The sequence below is a fragment of the Diabrotica virgifera genome, chromosome 1 (genome assembly GCF_917563875.1).
Source record: "Diabrotica virgifera virgifera chromosome 1, PGI_DIABVI_V3a".
Taxonomy (NCBI): Eukaryota; Metazoa; Arthropoda; class Insecta; order Coleoptera; family Chrysomelidae; genus Diabrotica; species Diabrotica virgifera.
In genome coordinates, this window is record NC_065443.1 from 186528286 (window position 1) to 186546670 (window position 18385).

Genomic DNA, 18385 nt, shown 5'->3' on the forward strand with positions numbered 1-18385 from the left:
TATCACCAAATGGGCGTTTTAATGAGCGGAACATGTAGAATATGTCAAATGACAGGAAATATGACAGGTGATAAATAGCAGTCTGATTTTTGCATGAGAGTTTAATCTCTATTCGGAGAGTTTAAGTCTGTTCTGTCGGACAAAATAAATGTGCCGTTTTCGTGGTCTGACCTTTCCAAATTTTTAACGTGTTCCACAATTAAAACTGCCCCTGTTACAGTGTTCCCATATATCAAAGTTTATCCGACTAGACACCCTTAAGCTATTAAAAAATTTTCAGCTTGCTATTAATCAACTTTTTTTTCATACGCGGGATCCAGACCTATTAGGCCAATTTTCACGGGGCTTATGCGCAGTCGGATGCGCCGAGGATGTCAATTTCCTGGAATTTTTTTATTTAGTACATACCACATATGTCATTTTTATTTTGTACTGTTTTTTTACATATGTGTAATGCATATTGGATCACTTGTCGGACAAAAAGAATGGGTCCAAAATTTTCAAAAAATTTTTCGAAAGTTTCCCTCTTTACGGAATTTTTTTTTGAAAATTCGAGAAAAGAAACTACAGAACGATGTTTGTCATTGTTCAAGGAGTATATACACAAATTTTCAGATCAAAATTTTCCCTCTTGTCGGAAATTTTTTTGGAAAATTTTGGGTACAGCTCTACGTCACGCTCTTTTAAATGTTGTACTTAGTGTGTGTACCAATTTTCAGCTAAATCGATTCAAAAGTATCCGAGAAAAACTGTTTTAATTTTTTTTTTGACAATGCCTCCTCTTAAGGACGTCGATAACCTAAAAAAATTAAGTTTTCTGTTCGTTTGCCCCAACATTTTTGTCAGACAATTACATTTTTTGTTTAAGAATATAATTACTTGTAACCTACTACTTTTGTTGGAAAAATGGTTGTGAAGATAAAGGATGCACGAACCCAGTATAGTTTAAAAGTATAGTTTACTAATAAAAATTAAATTTTTTGTTTGACTGTCGATTTGCCCCAATATTTTTGTCGGACACTTAGATTTTTTTATTTAGAATATAATTACTTATAACCTATTTTTGTTGGAAAATGGTTGTAAATAAAAAAATTCCAGGAAATTGACATCTTCGGCGCATCCGACTGCACATAAGCCACGTGAAAATTGTCCGACAAGGTTACCACATTATTGTAAAGATGTTTTATGGTAAATTTTGTTAAAATTAGCCATGTAGTAATAAATTTATTATTTTCATAAATTTGACATATTTAGCGTGTCCGACGCGTCATATGGCCCAATATTTTTGTCCCACAAAATTGTTTTCGCTGTTTATATGATAAAAACCATTGATTAAAATAAAATGACCAATGTGGTTATAAATTTTTTTCTTGCATAAAATTAAAAACTTCGTGACAGCTTGGCAGAGAAACGCCCCACTATCATAATGTGAAAAGATCCAAATTTGTCCGATTCCACCCAAATAACAAGTACAAAAAGTTTCGACGGTGTGGTCATAAATAATAATTTTATATGTGGGCCCGATAACTATTTGGTAGACGCGCAGTCAAAATGGAATAGTCGAATAGGTACCTACCTAGTACTAGTACATAGGGTACAGAGGGTGTTATGTACGCTTATAATGTACACAGAAATCCAGATGCAAATAGTGCAATATAAATTATGTCGGGAGCCAATAGGTATTCACAGGGTCAGATCAACCTACCCGAATCTAATCTAGGATGAACTACGTATTTTCAGTATTACTAAAAAAACCAACAGCAAATTGTTAATACGGATAATTTTTGAGAAGCTCTGACTCCGCTGAAAGTCGCAATAATTGTGGTGGTAATAAAAGGAAATCTTCCTTTTAAATAATTTTAATCAAAAGAAAAGCCGCTTTACTTTATATTTACATGTTAACTTAAATATAATACGACATAATCCATTCCGTCAACGCTTATTTCGCAAAATTACCCCGCGACACGTGTACAAACGCCTTTGAAAATGCCCGGCAAGTCACAAGCAATTTGACCTTTATAGGCTCCACAAACTATTTCGAAATCATTGTCGATATGTCTTCAAACGAATCAAAAGATTGGCGCCCGTCCATTGGAGCGTTGGACGGACAGACGAGTGGGCGGCAATCTATAAATTGCGCCTAATTGCCAATGTAATTTTTCATTAATCGTTTTAAAGCCTATTTTTTATGTTGAAACAAAGTAAAGGACCCGCTCTTTAGCGCTCGGCGCCCCCAACATGTAGGCGCCCGTGTGCACCGCACACCCTGCACAATAGGTAAAGCCGCCTCTGAAAAGCTTCCAAGTTGTTTAGTTATTGGCTGAAGAGGATGTTTTTCTTGATGAGAGTAAATATTATCCTGGTCATTAGTCTCTTCAGTATTGTCTTCAATATTGTCAATCTGTTTTGCTTGAAATGAATCCCAGTCATCATCTGAACTGTCGTCAAATACAACCTCATTGCAACTGTCTTCGTCACTTTCACTAGACATAATTACTTTACTTGTCTTTTGCCTTTTCTTACTGGATGATGGTTGTTCTTTATTTTTTTTTTCTATTAATTGGCTTCTTTTCTTTTTTTCTGGCTTTGGTTTGTCTTCCAAAATTACTATATCCTCTTCACAGATTCCTCTACCAGCACGGACATTCAATTTCTTTTTTGTTTGTTTTCTTAAACCATCTGTCTCTTTCCTTCTACATTCTTCTAAATATTCTTGAAATGTAGTTACCCAGGCAACGGTATTCTCACTTTCTTTGCCATCCTCTACTGCCTGTTTACTTGGAAGCCTCTTTAAGACCTCTCCTCGATTTAATGGAATTAATCCTGCTCCTTTAAATCCACTTATTACGTTTTGTGAAAGACTTTTCTCTCCCATTGCCTCCAGACATTTTTTTAATAAACGAGGAAATGTATCTTTTGGCACAATTCCACGATTTTTTGTTTTCCAAGAATCTAAAGTTTCACGCCACTTAGTTTTAAGTGGGCGGAAAAAAATTTTAAAACTAAGTGGCGTGAAACTTTAGATTCTTGGAAAACAAAAAATCGTGGAACTGTGCCAAAAGATACATTTCCTCGTTTATTAAAAAAATGTCTGGAGGCAATGGGAGAGAAAAGTCTTTCACAAAACGTAATAAGTGGATTTAAAGGAGCAGGATTAATTCCATTAAATCGAGGAGAGGTCTTAAAGAGGCTTCCAAGTAAACAGGCAGTAGAGGATGGCAAAGAAAGTGAGAATACCGTTGCCTGGGTAACTACATTTCAAGAATATTTAGAAGAATGTAGAAAGAAAGAGACAGATGGTTTAAGAAAACAAACAAAAAAGAAATTGAATGTCCGTGCTGGTTGAGGAACCTGTGAAGAGGATATAGTAGTTTTGGAAGACAAACCAAAGCCAGAAAAAAAGAAAAGAAGCCAATTAATAGAAAAAAAAAAATAAAGAACAACCATCATCCAGTAAGAAAAGGCAAAAGACAAGTAAAGTAATTATGTCCAGTGAAAGTGACGAAGACAGTTGCAATGAGGTTGTATTTGACGACAGTTCAGATGATGACTGGGATTCATTTCAAGCAAAACAGATTGACAATATTGAAGACAATACTGAAGAGACTAATGACCAGGATAATATTTACTCTCATCAAGAAAAACATCCTCTTCAGCCAATAACTAAACAACTTGGAAGCTTTGTCATAGTTAGTTATGACTCAAATTTTTATCCTGGGGTAATTGAAAAGATTGACGGTAAAGGCGCAATAATAAGTGCAATGACAAAGACTTCACCGGAAAACTGGAAATGGCCCAAACCTAAGGATGAACTGTATTATTGCTGGCAGGGCATTTTAGGTGGTATTAAACCGCCTAAAGCCCTAAATAATAGAGGTATTTTTTTAGTACCCGAACTAAAATTGCTGTAATTAATTATTTTTAAGTAAAAGTTTTGAGCTCTCTGTCTTTTTTATTAACCAAAAAAATATTCTGAATGTCTCAATTTAACATAACACTTTATAATTATATTTTCGGTGTCCCCAAGTCCCCAGTTACTCTATGAAGGCGTAATTTGAGTCACTTGTTGAATTTATACGGCTGTCTCAAGTTACCCCATTCTAGTGTGTAACTTGAGACAGACATAAAAAAATTTAAAAAACTACTTACGACAAAATAAACAGAAATATTCTATAAACATATCATACCTATCAAATAGTTTTTGAACATTAATTTTTTCTCGGTATGTAATAAACTTCAGGTTTAAGTTAAAAAGTGTCTCAAGTTACCCCAAATTACGGTACTTTATTGTTAAATAAATATTATTTACCTTTATTTATGAAATTGACACAAAATATGATTAAAAGTACATAATATAAATGCAATTTAATGTGCTTATTAATTTGAGAACTAAAGATATGAGACTACAATTTGAATATAAAAATAAAATAATACTTGCATAAAAACGACTAATTCGTCTTTCAGTCGCTAGTTGATGTTAAACAAGTGTTAAAACATGGGCTTCGGTTTAAGCAGGTAAAAATGAGTAAGGAATCTTAGAAAAGCGTTCCCTGTGTTTCTTAATAAATTTTGTTTTCAAATTGTTTGATGAATAGGTATTCTTCGTTTTTATTTATAAGTTCCTACTCAAAAATTTAAGTTTATTAAGCAGTTACATTTCCTAGTGTGTGCTCAAAGGCGCGGGTCCCTGCGAGGCCCATCCGTGGTTCCGCAGAACCATGCTCAGTACTCCACTGTATTGAATAACGACGTATTAATTTTGCATTTAAATCATCTTCGTTTAAATCATATTTCCCGAAGCAGATTCTAGAAAAACTGTTATAATACGTAAAAACATATACATTAGGGTGGTCCAAAAAACTCAAGTTTTTTTTAGAGACCTAGGGACCCTCCCATTTTGTTATATCTAATAAAAGAATAAACTATGCCAAATCTTAACACTCTAGAACTTATGGAAAGCAGTGCTCAACAACATTTAGTTTTCATAAATTTCCGTAAAACACTTAAGCTTATCATTGCTATTGCTGCCGCACTTGAAAGCGGTAAATCCTGCGGATTTACCGCTTTCAAGAAGTTATGTAAAAAGGAAACGAGACGCAGCAAGACAGAATGTTTCAACACAGATTAAATCAAACTTAGATATCAAAGAACCAATTGTTGTTCATTGGGACAAAATCCTGCCCGACATTTTAGGTTCACAAAAGGTAGATAGACTACCAGTGCTAGTTTCCTATGCTGGTGGAAATGAGAAACTACTGGGGGTGCCAAAATTGGCTAGTGGAACAGGTTTAAACATTGGAGATGCAGTACTTAAAACTCTTAAATCATGAGGTCTCGATGATAAAGTCATTGGTATGGGCTTTGACACAACAGCCGTAAATAATGGTCTTAAGAGTGGTGCATGCACTTTCCTTGAAAATAAGCTGAATAAAGAACTTCTGCCGTGTCGCCAGCACAAAATGGAAATCATTTTGGGCAAAGTATTTGCGTTATGTTTGGGACTTTCAAGCTCTCCTGAAATTTCCATATTTAAAAGGTTGAAGGAATCATGAAATGCAGTTGATCGATCAGATTACACACCATTAATTTTTCCTCTTGGAGAAGCCGAGTTAAAAAACAGTGCCATCGAGTCCTTGCTACATCATATTAGTAAGAAAAACCAGCCTCGAGATAACTACCTCGAACTTATTGAACTGACGCTGTTGGTGTTGGGACAACCAATAGAAAAAATTCACTGGAGAGCACCTGGGCCTATACACCACGCTCGGTGGATGGCTAAGCTTATTTATGCATATAAGTTGTACCTTTTCCTAGGTCAAGGAGTTTACCATCTCACAAACAAGGAGAAAGAAAACTTAGACCGATTTATCCGTTTCGGTACACTTTTGTAGGGGAAAAACTGGGTTGAGGCTCCAATCAGCGCCAATGCAGCTTTCAACGACCAAATTTTTTGGAAAGAGGCTGGGAAATACAGCGTCATTGATGAAGATATAGCTAAAACTATCAAAAAAGCCTTGCAGCCACATTTGTGGTACCTATCTGACGAAATGGTCGGGTTATCACTTTTTTCCAATAAAGTGAGCCTTGAAAACAAAGTGAGCATAGTGAATAAGATGTCTGTCCAGGCACCGCCAAGGATGATTAGAGGAAATGCCGATTTCCTAAACGATGAATGTGAATTGGCAGATTTTGCTAATAGTAGAACAATGTTTGTTGTTTACTAAGCTGAACATTATGCAAAGCTTTTTAAACAAGCACCCAAGTGAATGGGAACAGGACCCAGAATTTAAAGAGGCAAAAAATACAGTAAATAAAATCAAAGTGGTCAATGACATCGCAGAAAGAGGTGTAAAACTATTTCAAGATTTTAACAAACTCATAACAAATGATGAGGACGAAAAACAGCTGTTACTGCAGATTGTAGAGGCTAATCGAAAACAAGTCCCGACTGAGCCAACAAAGAAGGCCGTTCTAGAAAGTCTACAGAAACCATGAATTTCCAAAGACAAAATTTAAAGAGTTCATTTTTATTATGGCCTTCAGTGTAAAATGTACTTATTTTAAACATGGGTTCCAATGTAAAATAAACAAATAAATTAGGTTTTTGTATCCCAACATGTCTTGTAATTTTTTCAAAAATCGATAAAAATATTCTTGTTTTCATTATTTAAACAGTATTGAGCACTGCCTTCCAAGTGACTTATGGCTTTCATATTTTGGGTTCTTACTTCTTTTATCAATTAGAAAATAATTGGGGGGTCCCTTGCCTTTTACATTCAACTTGATTTTTTCACATAGGATCTTGAACCACCCTAATATACATACATTCATAATATAGCAGAGGAGATGCATAATAATTAAACAGACTTAAATCTTGTATAAAACGCTGGAATAAACTGAATACACACATGGATAAAAACCAGGCTATGTGTAAGATTATAAAAGCGTTCTTATGAATATATCTCAAACTAGTATCTTAGTAGAATCTTACATAACTCTTACCTATACTGAATAGTCGGGAATTCATTAAGTGAAAACTAGCACAAAATAGGAATGCAACTGGTCTCGTAACATCTATAAGCATCCAAAATCCTATTGTTAAGTCCAATAAAAACCCAAACCAGTGGACAATAAAATATGCAATCTGTTCTGGATACAAAACCAAACTGAAACGAATTAATATTATTATTTGTCAATATCGTGTAAAAGTTTAGTGTAGTAACTACTGGATCATTTGGAAAAAATTGCGACATAGGCGACCATTTATAACGCTTAACGTGTTATCGAGAAACATTACATTCAACGTCAAACATTTAATTTATAAAAAACTTTGAAAAACTCCTGATACAAGAGTACTCAAAAGTGAGTGGCACATACAATATTTCAGCACGTGGCTGACAATGAGTGGCACATACAAAAGAGCTGATATGCTTATTACGCAGCGCGAAAATGAATTTTCATTTTGATGGAAAATAAAAGGCTAGTTTTATTTTGAAAGATTTTTCTATAATATTTGCTAAATTTGAAGTAAAACGCGCCACAAAAGAGTAACTTTGATACAGTTTCCATTTTGAAGCTCTTTTGAAGCGCGTCGTACTTCAAATTTAGCAAATATTATTGAAAAGTCTTTCAAGATAAAACTAGAATTTTATTTTCCATCAATATGAAAATACATTTTCGCGCCACGTAGTATTCATATCAGCTCTTTTGTAGCTAGAATATTGTATGCGCCACTCATTTTTACGGCGTTTAGCGGTTTTTTATTTTTGTATCAGGAGTTTTTCAAAGTATTCAATTTTTGACGTTGAATTTAATGTTTCCCGATAACACGTTAAGCGTTATAAATGGTCGCCTATGTCACAATTTCTCCCAAGTTCTCCCTTTTGATCCAGTGGTTAATACACTAAATTTGTTACAGGACAATCCGAGTTCATATCCCAACGCCTTCCTGATATCTTTTTTTCAATATACTCTTTGTGTTCATCAAATGTACATTATATTTTTTCTATTCAAAATAGATTGAAAAAAAATATTGGGATCGCCGACAAATGAACTCGGATTATATTTTGGAGCTCGATAACTTCTAAACGGCTTAACCGATTTTCATTACTAAACCTAAGTTTGAAACGTATTGACTAGTAGTATCTGATGCATCCAAGGTCAAGTGTGATACTGATAACTAAGGTATTACAGGAATTATTGAGCTTAAAAAACCGTTTTTCCCCATAAGAAATAGATTTGATCATATTTATAAAGCCTATAACTTAAAAATTCGAATTTTCCTAGATATGAGGTTCTAGAATCTCTAGAGTCCTTCTACAAAGGCTCAATTATTGGCCTAATTCGTAGATTGAAATGTTTGAGTAATTGTCGAAAAACCAATATTTTCAATGTTTAGTTTTTCCGTTTTTTGGCTATACTGAGTCGTGTGTATGTCTGATCCTGACCACATGGCCACTATTTGAAAGCTTAACTTAACGTTCTTGATTTGCCGTACTTACAGTTTTCCTGCTTCTCCTTGAACCTAAGATATATGCCCTCAAAAAATATACCGTTTTATAACTATCCAGTCCCATAGCTGGCTTATGGGTAATTAAAAGTCACAAACTACACCGGTTCTGAACCGACCCTGACCCCCTCTTAAAACAAAGAAAAAAAATTCAGATCGGTGTAACTTTTCCACACATATACCCACACATACTAAACCCACAAACATTTTCCCCTTTTTAAATAAAAAATCGGTCCTATTTCGGAGCTCCGATTTTCAAAATTAGACATGTGTTGGAAAGCTAATGGTCAGTACTATCAGAAGCCCCAAAGGTCAGATTTAAATTTTCAAAATTTTTGGGAGTTTTGAGGACGAGAACGAAAAACAGACCCTAATTGGAAAGGGCCGTAAAATCCACACCTTTCGACTAAATTCACATATGAATGGGCGAGTCTTTTTGTAAACTTTAAGATGAGATTTGGCCCAATTTTCAATTCAGTCAGATTTAGAAAATCGAAAATTTCGTTTATATAGTGTCGCATGTAGGGGAGTTGTGCGCCACTGACTGGAAAAGAAGCTACTTTTTAAATAAAATTTGCTTCCGACTTATTATATTATATTGTACAACAAGAGAGAAAAAAGATATATTTCTCACAAGCGCAGAAGTTTGTTGGCACGAGCCGAGGCACGAGGCGAGTGCCGCAAATCAAGCGAGAGAGAAATATGTCATTTTCTCTAGTGTTGTACTCTGTACTTTTTCTATGGATGCGTTTTTGTCAAGAGTTCAAACTTCAAAATTAAATAATTTAGGTGCCTTTAAGTATATTATATGCCTAAATTGAAATAAGATACATATACACATAGGTATTTAATATTCTTAATATTTATATACCTTATTTATTTAAACTTATAATTCACAGTTGAACAGTCTTAAAAGGTAATGTTTGATAAGTTTTGACAAGTTTGAACACATTTTGTTTGACAAAAATAATTGTGTTTGTATTGTGCATGTTACCATGGAAATGGCGATCATATGTATGTAAACCGGCGGTGAACCCGTGAGAAAAAATATTTCTCACTGCAATGGCCGACTTTTCTCACTGCCTGAGAAATTGTTCGTTTTGAATATATGTAAGTAGTGAGAGAAGTTGCACATTGTATAGCATCCATAGAAAAAAGTCTTAGTCTACAATAAGCTATTCAATGCAATTCTTTGACACCCTATATCAATCACACTTTCGTTACAGTTTTTTCTAAGTAGATTATACCATTGTAATCCACTAATAAATGATTGTCCATTGATTATTTCTTAAAACGCAGATGTATGCATAATCTTTAAAGACAGATTTTTATTAATCAGTTGTTTGTTTAGAACTTTAGAACATAAAACAACTTATTTCAGATTAAAAAGTCATTTACTAAATTTTACTAACTGCTATGTACTCGAAATATTTTTCGGATGCCATCCCATATTAGGACTGGATCCCGCTTACCAAAAAGAAAGTTGATTAATAGCAAGCTGAAAATTTGTTAATAGCTTAACGATGTCTAGTCGGTCAAACTTTGATGTACGGGAACACTGGAACAGGGGAAGTTTTAATTGTGGAACAGTTTAAAAATTTGGAACGTCAGATTACGAAAACGTCTCATGTATTTTGTCGGACAGAGCATTGTGGCAATTAAGAGGAAAGAAGGAGAAGAAGTTGTGAACTGATGTTTCAAAGGGAACAAACAAAAAAGAATCATGGCAGCAGTATTTCTTAAAAAAGTCATCACAAAGGAAAAAAAATCCTTATCATCCTCCAAAGGAAAAGAAAAGTCATTACAATCCGTAGTCTAATAAAAAAATGTGATTTTGAATGTAACACATACCAGAAATATAGCAGTAGAGACTGAACAGCAAAACATTCTTAGTACCTGATTGAATTGCACTTGGCAAAAAAAATAACATCTCAATTTTAATGGCAAGAAGATAGGCAAAAGAGAAGAAATATTTACAAAAGAGAACTAATGTTTATCTTCCTTAAAAGTTTAAGAGTTTACCAGCGGACGAATCCAAATCTCATCGACCTAACTGTCCCTCTCATAAGCTCAACAGGTCACTTAGTGGGCAAATCCCAGATCATTGTCCTAACCGTTCCTCTCGTGAGATTACCTCATGGCGGACAAATCCCAACTCATCATCCTAGCCATGAGAACTAATAAGGTCAAAACACAGATGGACAAGAACATAAGGAACCATTAAGAAATTGACAATCACCTTACAGATGATCATTGAATCCAATACGGTCGTTATCAAATAATAAAGAAAAATATTCATCATTCGTCAGCAAAACTACAAAAAAGATAAAATTAAAATAAAGAATAATAAAAATTCTTATTGCGTCAATCAACTATAGTACTAGAACTATCAAAGTGATTTAAAAAAACTGGGTTGACAAAAAAAAACAAACTCAAAATAGGCTAAACCCAAAAAAAATTGGTCTAATAAATAAACTTAGGACCACTAAAAAAGTCAACTCAAATCAACAGCATCGAATACTTATAATCATTGCCCGAAACTAGTGTTGCCCAAATGCAAGACCAAGACGAGACTTGGACAGTCTTGGTCTTGGTCTTGCACCAGTACAACTGGTCTTGGTCTTGGTATTGCACTCCCAGTCTTGGTCTTGGTCTTGGTCTTGCAGCAAGAGTCTTGCAAGTCTCGCAGTTACCCACTAGCATATTGCTATTTATTAATAAACAACTCACATTAGGTGGGTTTGAACCCACGATCTAAACTATCCCTGCCTATACTCTAACTAACTGGGCTATCTACCATGTCCCACGGGAGTCAGTCTGTTTCTTAATAAACGTTTGCATTTAATAACCTGACATGTGCTAAAATATGGTGAAAACACAAAAAATCAAACAAATGACCTAAACTTATCTAGACTGTATTTTAAAGAACATTATCTGTCTAGAAAGGGATTGATGGACTCTCACATTAGGTATATGAAATGAAATGGAATAAAAGAGTTCTACAATTTGCCATTTATTAAAATAAAAAATAAAAAAATACAAATTAAATTACAGCACAGTACGCAATAGCTTTGACACTATTATTAGTTGAAAATTTTTGTTTGCTATTAGTTGAAAATTTTAAGATTGACTTTTTTTTACAAGAATTAGTACAAAGTAATACACGCAGTTTAATTATATACCATTTATACAGAGTGAGTTTTATGTATGGAACGCCTCAAATATCTCGGAAACGACTTGAACGATTTTTATAGAATTTGGTGAGTAAAGGTCTTCTAATGCGGCCAATATTATAGTGGTAATTACAGATTGTTACCAGATCTTGCGTTTTTTTGGAAACATAATGAACTTTAGTATTTCGAATAGAACACCCAGTATATTATTGCATTTTGAACCATAATAACTACTAATTAATGTTCATGTAATATTTCCTACACCGAAATGCCGTAATTTCTGAGTTATTTCTATATTTATTTAAAAAAAAAAAAACAAATTATAAAAATCAATTGTTTCAGCCCTGGCAGACTTATTTTAGGTTCTTTGAATCATATGGAACAAAAAAGGTCTTTGTAGTTTTTGTCTAAAGTTATTCGTTTCCGAGTTATAAACAATTTAAAACTGAAAAAAATCGAAAAATGACGATGTTCAAGGCTCAAAAACACAAGTAATAGCTATTTGTATAACAAGGGAGGAAGTGCTACTTTTCCTCCCGAGAATGAAGATTACTGCCCGATGCGTAGCGGAGGGCAGTAATCATCCAAGGGAGGAAAAGGCATTACTCATTACTCCCATGTTATACATATGGTTTTCCCACCTTATAACAAGTCATTTTTTCATTCTTACTTATTTATTTTATGTAACTAACCAACAAAATTTATTAGAACTAAATCGAACAAGTAGGTACAATATAACTGTCAACTGTCAAATATAAGTCAAATTATTAATGTAAACATTGTTAAATCAAAATAACCATTTACTGTTTTTTACCATTCTGCAAAATACAGAGTGTTTTATAAATAAATGTTAAAATGTATAGATACTTACGTAATAGAAAATAGATATTATACAGGGCGTCAATAAGTTATATTTCATGAATGACATATGACGTTACTTTTACTTTTCCTCCCTAGGGAGGAAAAGTACAACTTTGCTCCCTACAATCAAGTCCGGAAAACTATACTTTCGGTAGAGGTAGATGGAAAAAAATATTATTTTCGAAATCTCGAAGTGCCTAAACTGAAGTTTAAACTATATTTATCAGTTGTCGATAAGTAATTTGTTTATTTCATTTTAAAAAACATTGTTTTTAGTTCTTAACCCTTAAATGCCCAATCGGGGTCACTATGGGACCCCAGACATACATTTTTGGCTATAATATCTTTATTTGAAACATTTGGCAACCGCGCAATCAGGTATTTGTGTGGACGTGTCTCCTACGTTTTCTGTTAGTATACCACGAACATTCGTGAGGTGCAGTGGTCTGTAAGAGAGATTTAGATAAGTGGGGTCTCGCTGTGACCCCGATTGGGCATTTAGAGGCACCAGAATATTTTTATTATTTTTAACATTTTTCGTCAGTTTACATTGAAAAATGGACCGTAAGAGAATGAAAATGACAATAAGCGACCAAGAACATGAAAAAATTATCCGAAATATAGAAGAAGGGATATCAGACTCCGATTTCGACTATGAGATTACCGACGAATCAGATAGCGAAGAGCAAGATGTTTTTGAGGAAAATGTTTCGGAAACTGAGGACAATTTAGAAGTCAACAGTGACGAGGAATCAGATGCAGAACCTACCGAAGTGGACGATAATATTAGTGAGGTTAGTGGTCTAACATATACATCCAAATCTGGAATGCAGTGGAATAGCCTACCTTTTGTGAGATCCAAGAGGCAACAAAAAAATATTATAAATGTACATCCAGGCTTAACAAACTATAGTAAAAATTCCAACACGTTTTTAGACTATTTCAATTTATTTTTGACCGAAGAGATGAAGAATGTCATATGCCTTCATACTAATGAAGAAGCTGTTAGGCGTTATCAAGAGTGGAACGAAAAACATCCGAATAACAAAAAAGAGTGGACGGTACTTACCAACAATGAACTGGATAGCTTTTTAGGAGCACTTATCAAAGCTGGTGCTTTAAGGTGTGGGAAAGAATCGACACGAGAGATATGGTCTACAGACACCTCAATACGCCGGTCATTTTTTACAGCCGCATTAGCTAGGAACCGATTTGAAGAATTATCGAGTTTCTTGAGGTTTGATGACAAAGTGACCAGGGTGGAGCGGAAGGAACAGGATAAGTTAGCGGCGATACGAGTAATTTGGGACATGTTCGTCTCTAACTGTGACAAAGCCTTTGAACCATACGAACATATAACCGTTGACGAACAGTTAGTGAGTTTTAGAGGAAAGTGTCCTTTTAGACAATATATAAAATCAAAACCTTGCCGCTATGGGATAAAAATTTGGGCTGCCGCGGATGTTAAAACATCTTATTTATCAAAACTTCAGGTGTACCTTGGAAAACTACCAGGTGGTACAATAGAGAAAAATCAGGGATTTCGTGTTGTGAAAGATCTGGTGGAACCATATCATGGCAGTTGGAGAGGAATTACAACTGACAACTTTTTTACCAGTGTTCCTCTTGCTCAATATCTTTTATCTAAAAACCTTACTTTACTTGGGACCGTCCGCAAAAATAAACCTGATACACCACCACAACTAAGTTTGACAAAAAGACCTGCGGAGTCGTCAATATTTGCTTTTACTAAAGAATTAGCTATGGTTTCGTACATACCTAAAATACACAGGATGGTACATCTTCTTTCAAGTCAACACGATAGTGATATAATTTGTCAAGACTCTCAAAACAAACCCTTGATGATTTTAGACTATAATAATACCAAGGGTGGTGTTGATAATGCCGACAAACTGATTAGGGAATATTCCTGTAAAAGAAGAACTGCTCGTTGGCCATTCAGGCTCTTTATGAATATTATAGACATATGTGCACTAAATGCCTATATTTTGTACATTGAAAAAAATCCTGATTGGAAGAAAAATAATTTTTCACGAAGACGTATTTTCCTGTTACAATTAGGGGCTGAGCTTGCTCGAAACAACATGGAAAAAAGAGCGAAATATATAAAACATAAAGCCTATGTAAAATCTGCTCTAAAAGATTGTGGCATACCAATGGTAAACCCAACTACCGAAGTTGCAACTCAATCCGTCCATTCAGCTAAGAAACGTGCTCGTTGTTACCAGTGTCCGCGAAACTGTGACAGAAAAGTGAATACCGTTTGCTCTTTTTGCAAAAAATTTATATGCCAGATGCACAGAAAAGAAGAAAAAACTATTGTATGTAAAAATTGCAACTAAAAGTTATATGCATATATTATTATTTAATTTTAATTTTGTTCGAATTGAAAATAATTTGTTTCTAGACAAGCCGTTAATTTTGTATGAAAAATAAATAAAAATTATTCAAATATGCTTAAAATTATTTTTAACCGTATTTTCCTTTTAGTCAGTGCTAAATGACGTTACTAAATTGAAAATTTTAGTGGGGTCCCTAGGAGACCCCACATGGGCATTTATGGTTATTTTCATATCACGGGCATTTAAGGGTTAATGCAGCCCGACCACCCATCCTCTCATGAGTTCTTCATTAACAATAAAAAAACAATGGCCAAATCACACATCGGCTAATATCTCTTTTTATATAATAATAAATATCTCTTTTTTTGAAATTTGAAGGTTTTTTTAACATTTTACCGTGCGCGAATAGGCTATATATTGTAGCCAGGCATTATCTTATCTGGTGCTTTTTCAGCAAAAAATTTTGTTTGGCCGATTGATCTAATATCTAATTGCACACCCTGCAAAAAGTAGGACGTTTAGTCTTTACGATATGGATAAGGAAAAACAATTGAGTGGTTGTCCGTAACAGTGAATATGGTATTTGTATTATATTTTTATCACCTTATAGGCGACATACTTCTTTAAAAGTTTCAATGCGATATTGTTATACACACAACACAAGAAGATTATTTTATGAAAGGTTGCTATTCTCAAAATCTAGATAATTGCTCAATTGTAATTAATTTCGGAGCGAAGGCGTCGTCTGATATTAGATAAGAATGAAATATTTTATTTTTACATTGTATAATAATTTATTATGACCTCTGAGTACGTATCCAATAAATAAGTGTTCATATTTTTAATTCGGTATGTATGTTCATCGTATTGTTCATAATGCGGATAAATCCATTTTTCCAAATTTTTGTTACATATTTTTTTGTATCTCATAGTGTCTAAGCATATACCCGAACTAATATACAATATACAAAAATACAGGTCATAAATTAAATCACCTATTCTAGGACCAAAAATAGTTATAATGAACCTAACTTACAGTCCGTCTAATTTACTTACCGTTGCACGTCATTATCTAGGCCACAGATCTAAGTTGACATAGTTGCCAAACTATGAAAATCCTAAATCCATTTTAAATCAAATAGACCACATAATAATTGTAAACGTGGATTATACAACAAAACAAATTAATATTCAATGTAAACAAGTAAAAACTTGAAACTTGAGAAATAGAAAACAAGAATAAAGTTACAATCTTTTAAGATTTGCAGTGCAAGCGTTTTTGCACTGCATTGTTAATAATCAGAAAACTGCTCCGAACTCTTAGCAGAAGCCGGTAGGTTTCTTTGTGTGTATGTCTACAATAACAACTAAAAAAGTTGTCAGATACCTGGATTATTCCAAGTCGTGATAAAATTAGCTGAAATTTATATTTTTATAGTAGAAGATCTTTTTATAGTAAAGTAAATAATAAAAACAGTAAATATAATATAACAAATACTTATAGTAAAGAATATAAACAAATATGAAGTGTCATCACCGCAACTGTCAAATACATGTTACCAATTTATGCCAAAATATCACCTGCGTTCGATTATAGTTACAGTGTATTCCGAACAAAAGTGCTTCATAAAAACGCTTTGTAATCCATTTATACAAATTAAATGAAACATGTTATTGTGTATTTCTTTAGGTTAGTATTAATAGAAATCTTCAAATATTATTTCTACGCGTATATAATAAAATATGTCTAGTGGCTGTAATTCCAATGTACTCGGCAAAGTGATTCTAAAAAGAACACACCTACCGCCTAAATATTTCGTGTTGGTATCATGCGACGTCACAGTCTATGACGCGGATGACGTGCAACGGTTAGTAAATTAGATGAAGTTAGTACAAATATGCATATAAAAAAGTTACAGCCCTTTGAAGTTACAAAATGAAAATCGATTTTTTCCAATATATCGAAAACTATTAGAGATTTTTTATTGAAAATGGACATGTGGCATTTTTATGGCAGGAATATCTTAAAGAAAAATTATAGTAAAATTTGTGCACCCCATAAAAATGTTATGGGGGTTTTATTCCCTTAAACCCACCCAAACTTTTGTGTACGTTCCAATTAAATTATTATTGTGATACTATTAGTTAAATTCAATATTTTTAAAACTTTTTTGGTTCTTAGTATTTTTTCGACAAGGCAGTTTTTATCGAGTTGCGGCTTCTTTTCTAATATGTTTACGTAGAGATTTTATGGGGGTTTTGTTCCTTTAAACCTCCCAAATGGTTGTGTACGTTCCAATTAAACTATTACTGCGATACCATTAGTTAAACACAGTGTTTTTAAAACTTTTTTGCTTCTGTGTATTTTTTCGATAAGGCACATTTTATCGAGATGTGACTTCTTTTTTAATATGGTTTAAAATATACCTAAATATGTAAATCATAAATAAATTCTCCTATTATTATCAAGTCTCCATAATCGTACTTAGCCATATCACAGATAAACATAACATATATGTGGTCATATACAAATGTGTGGTGGATTTGACAAATAATATGCAAAATATTTCGACAAATACTGACTTTTCGAAAAAGTACCAAGAGGCAAAGAAGTTTTTAAAGCATTGTGTTTAACTAATGGTACTACAATTATAATCAAATTGAAACGTACACAAAAGTTTGGGGGGGTTTAAAGGAACCAAACCCCCATAAAATTTTTATCGGGTGTCTAAATTTCACTATAATTTTTTCTTAAGATACTACTGCCTTAAGAATGCCACAAGTTCATTTTCAATAAAAAATCTCCAATAGTTTTCGATATATTGGAAAAAATCGATTTTCATTTTGTAACTTCAAAGGGCTGTAACTTTTTTATGTGCACATTTGTACTAAGGTAAGTTAGGTTCAATCGAACTATTTTTGATCCCAAAATATGTGATTAAATTTATGACCTGTATTTTTGTTACACCCTGTATTATTCCATAAAACGACACTCAAACTGCAAGACGCAAGAGTCTCGCAGGCTTGGTCTTGTTCTTGCCCAAGTATTGCACGGTCAGTCTTGGTCTTGGTCTTGCTAAAATAAGGCTGTCTTGGTCTTGGTCTTGGTCTTGCTAAAACGCAAGAACAAGACCAAGACTGCAAGACCAAGACCGATTTTGGGCAACACTACCCGAAACTAGCATCGCAACAAATATCCTGACATACAACATATCAGAGGGTCACGTTCCCTGTACGTTTCAGAGAGCATCTGAAGAAAACAAAAAAATTAAACCGCAAAAAACCATTCAAGTACCAGCAAACGGGTCTACCCCAAAATCCTGACAGCCAAAATCCCGACAGCCACATTCCCGACGGCCAAAATCCCGACACGTCAGAATCCAGACAGGCCAAAATCCCGACAGGCCAGAATCCCGACAGGTTTGATAAGTTTCTTTTTAACATACATATAACTACATTTATTTTTTGTCTTTTGTTTG

General features: G+C 33.9%; 1 protein-coding gene across 2 annotated transcripts in view; it reads right to left on the reverse strand.

Moving 5' to 3' along the window:
- The window catches only part of LOC126878982 (vitamin K-dependent gamma-carboxylase), a 260299-nt gene that overhangs the window by 157938 nt on the left and 83976 nt on the right, over positions 1-18385 (reverse strand). For both annotated transcript variants that reach the window (XM_050641846.1, XM_050641845.1), the window contains exon 6: positions 7003-7166. In XM_050641846.1, the coding sequence (XP_050497803.1) occupies positions 7003-7166 (164 nt within the window). The remainder of the gene's footprint in view (positions 1-7002; positions 7167-18385) is intronic.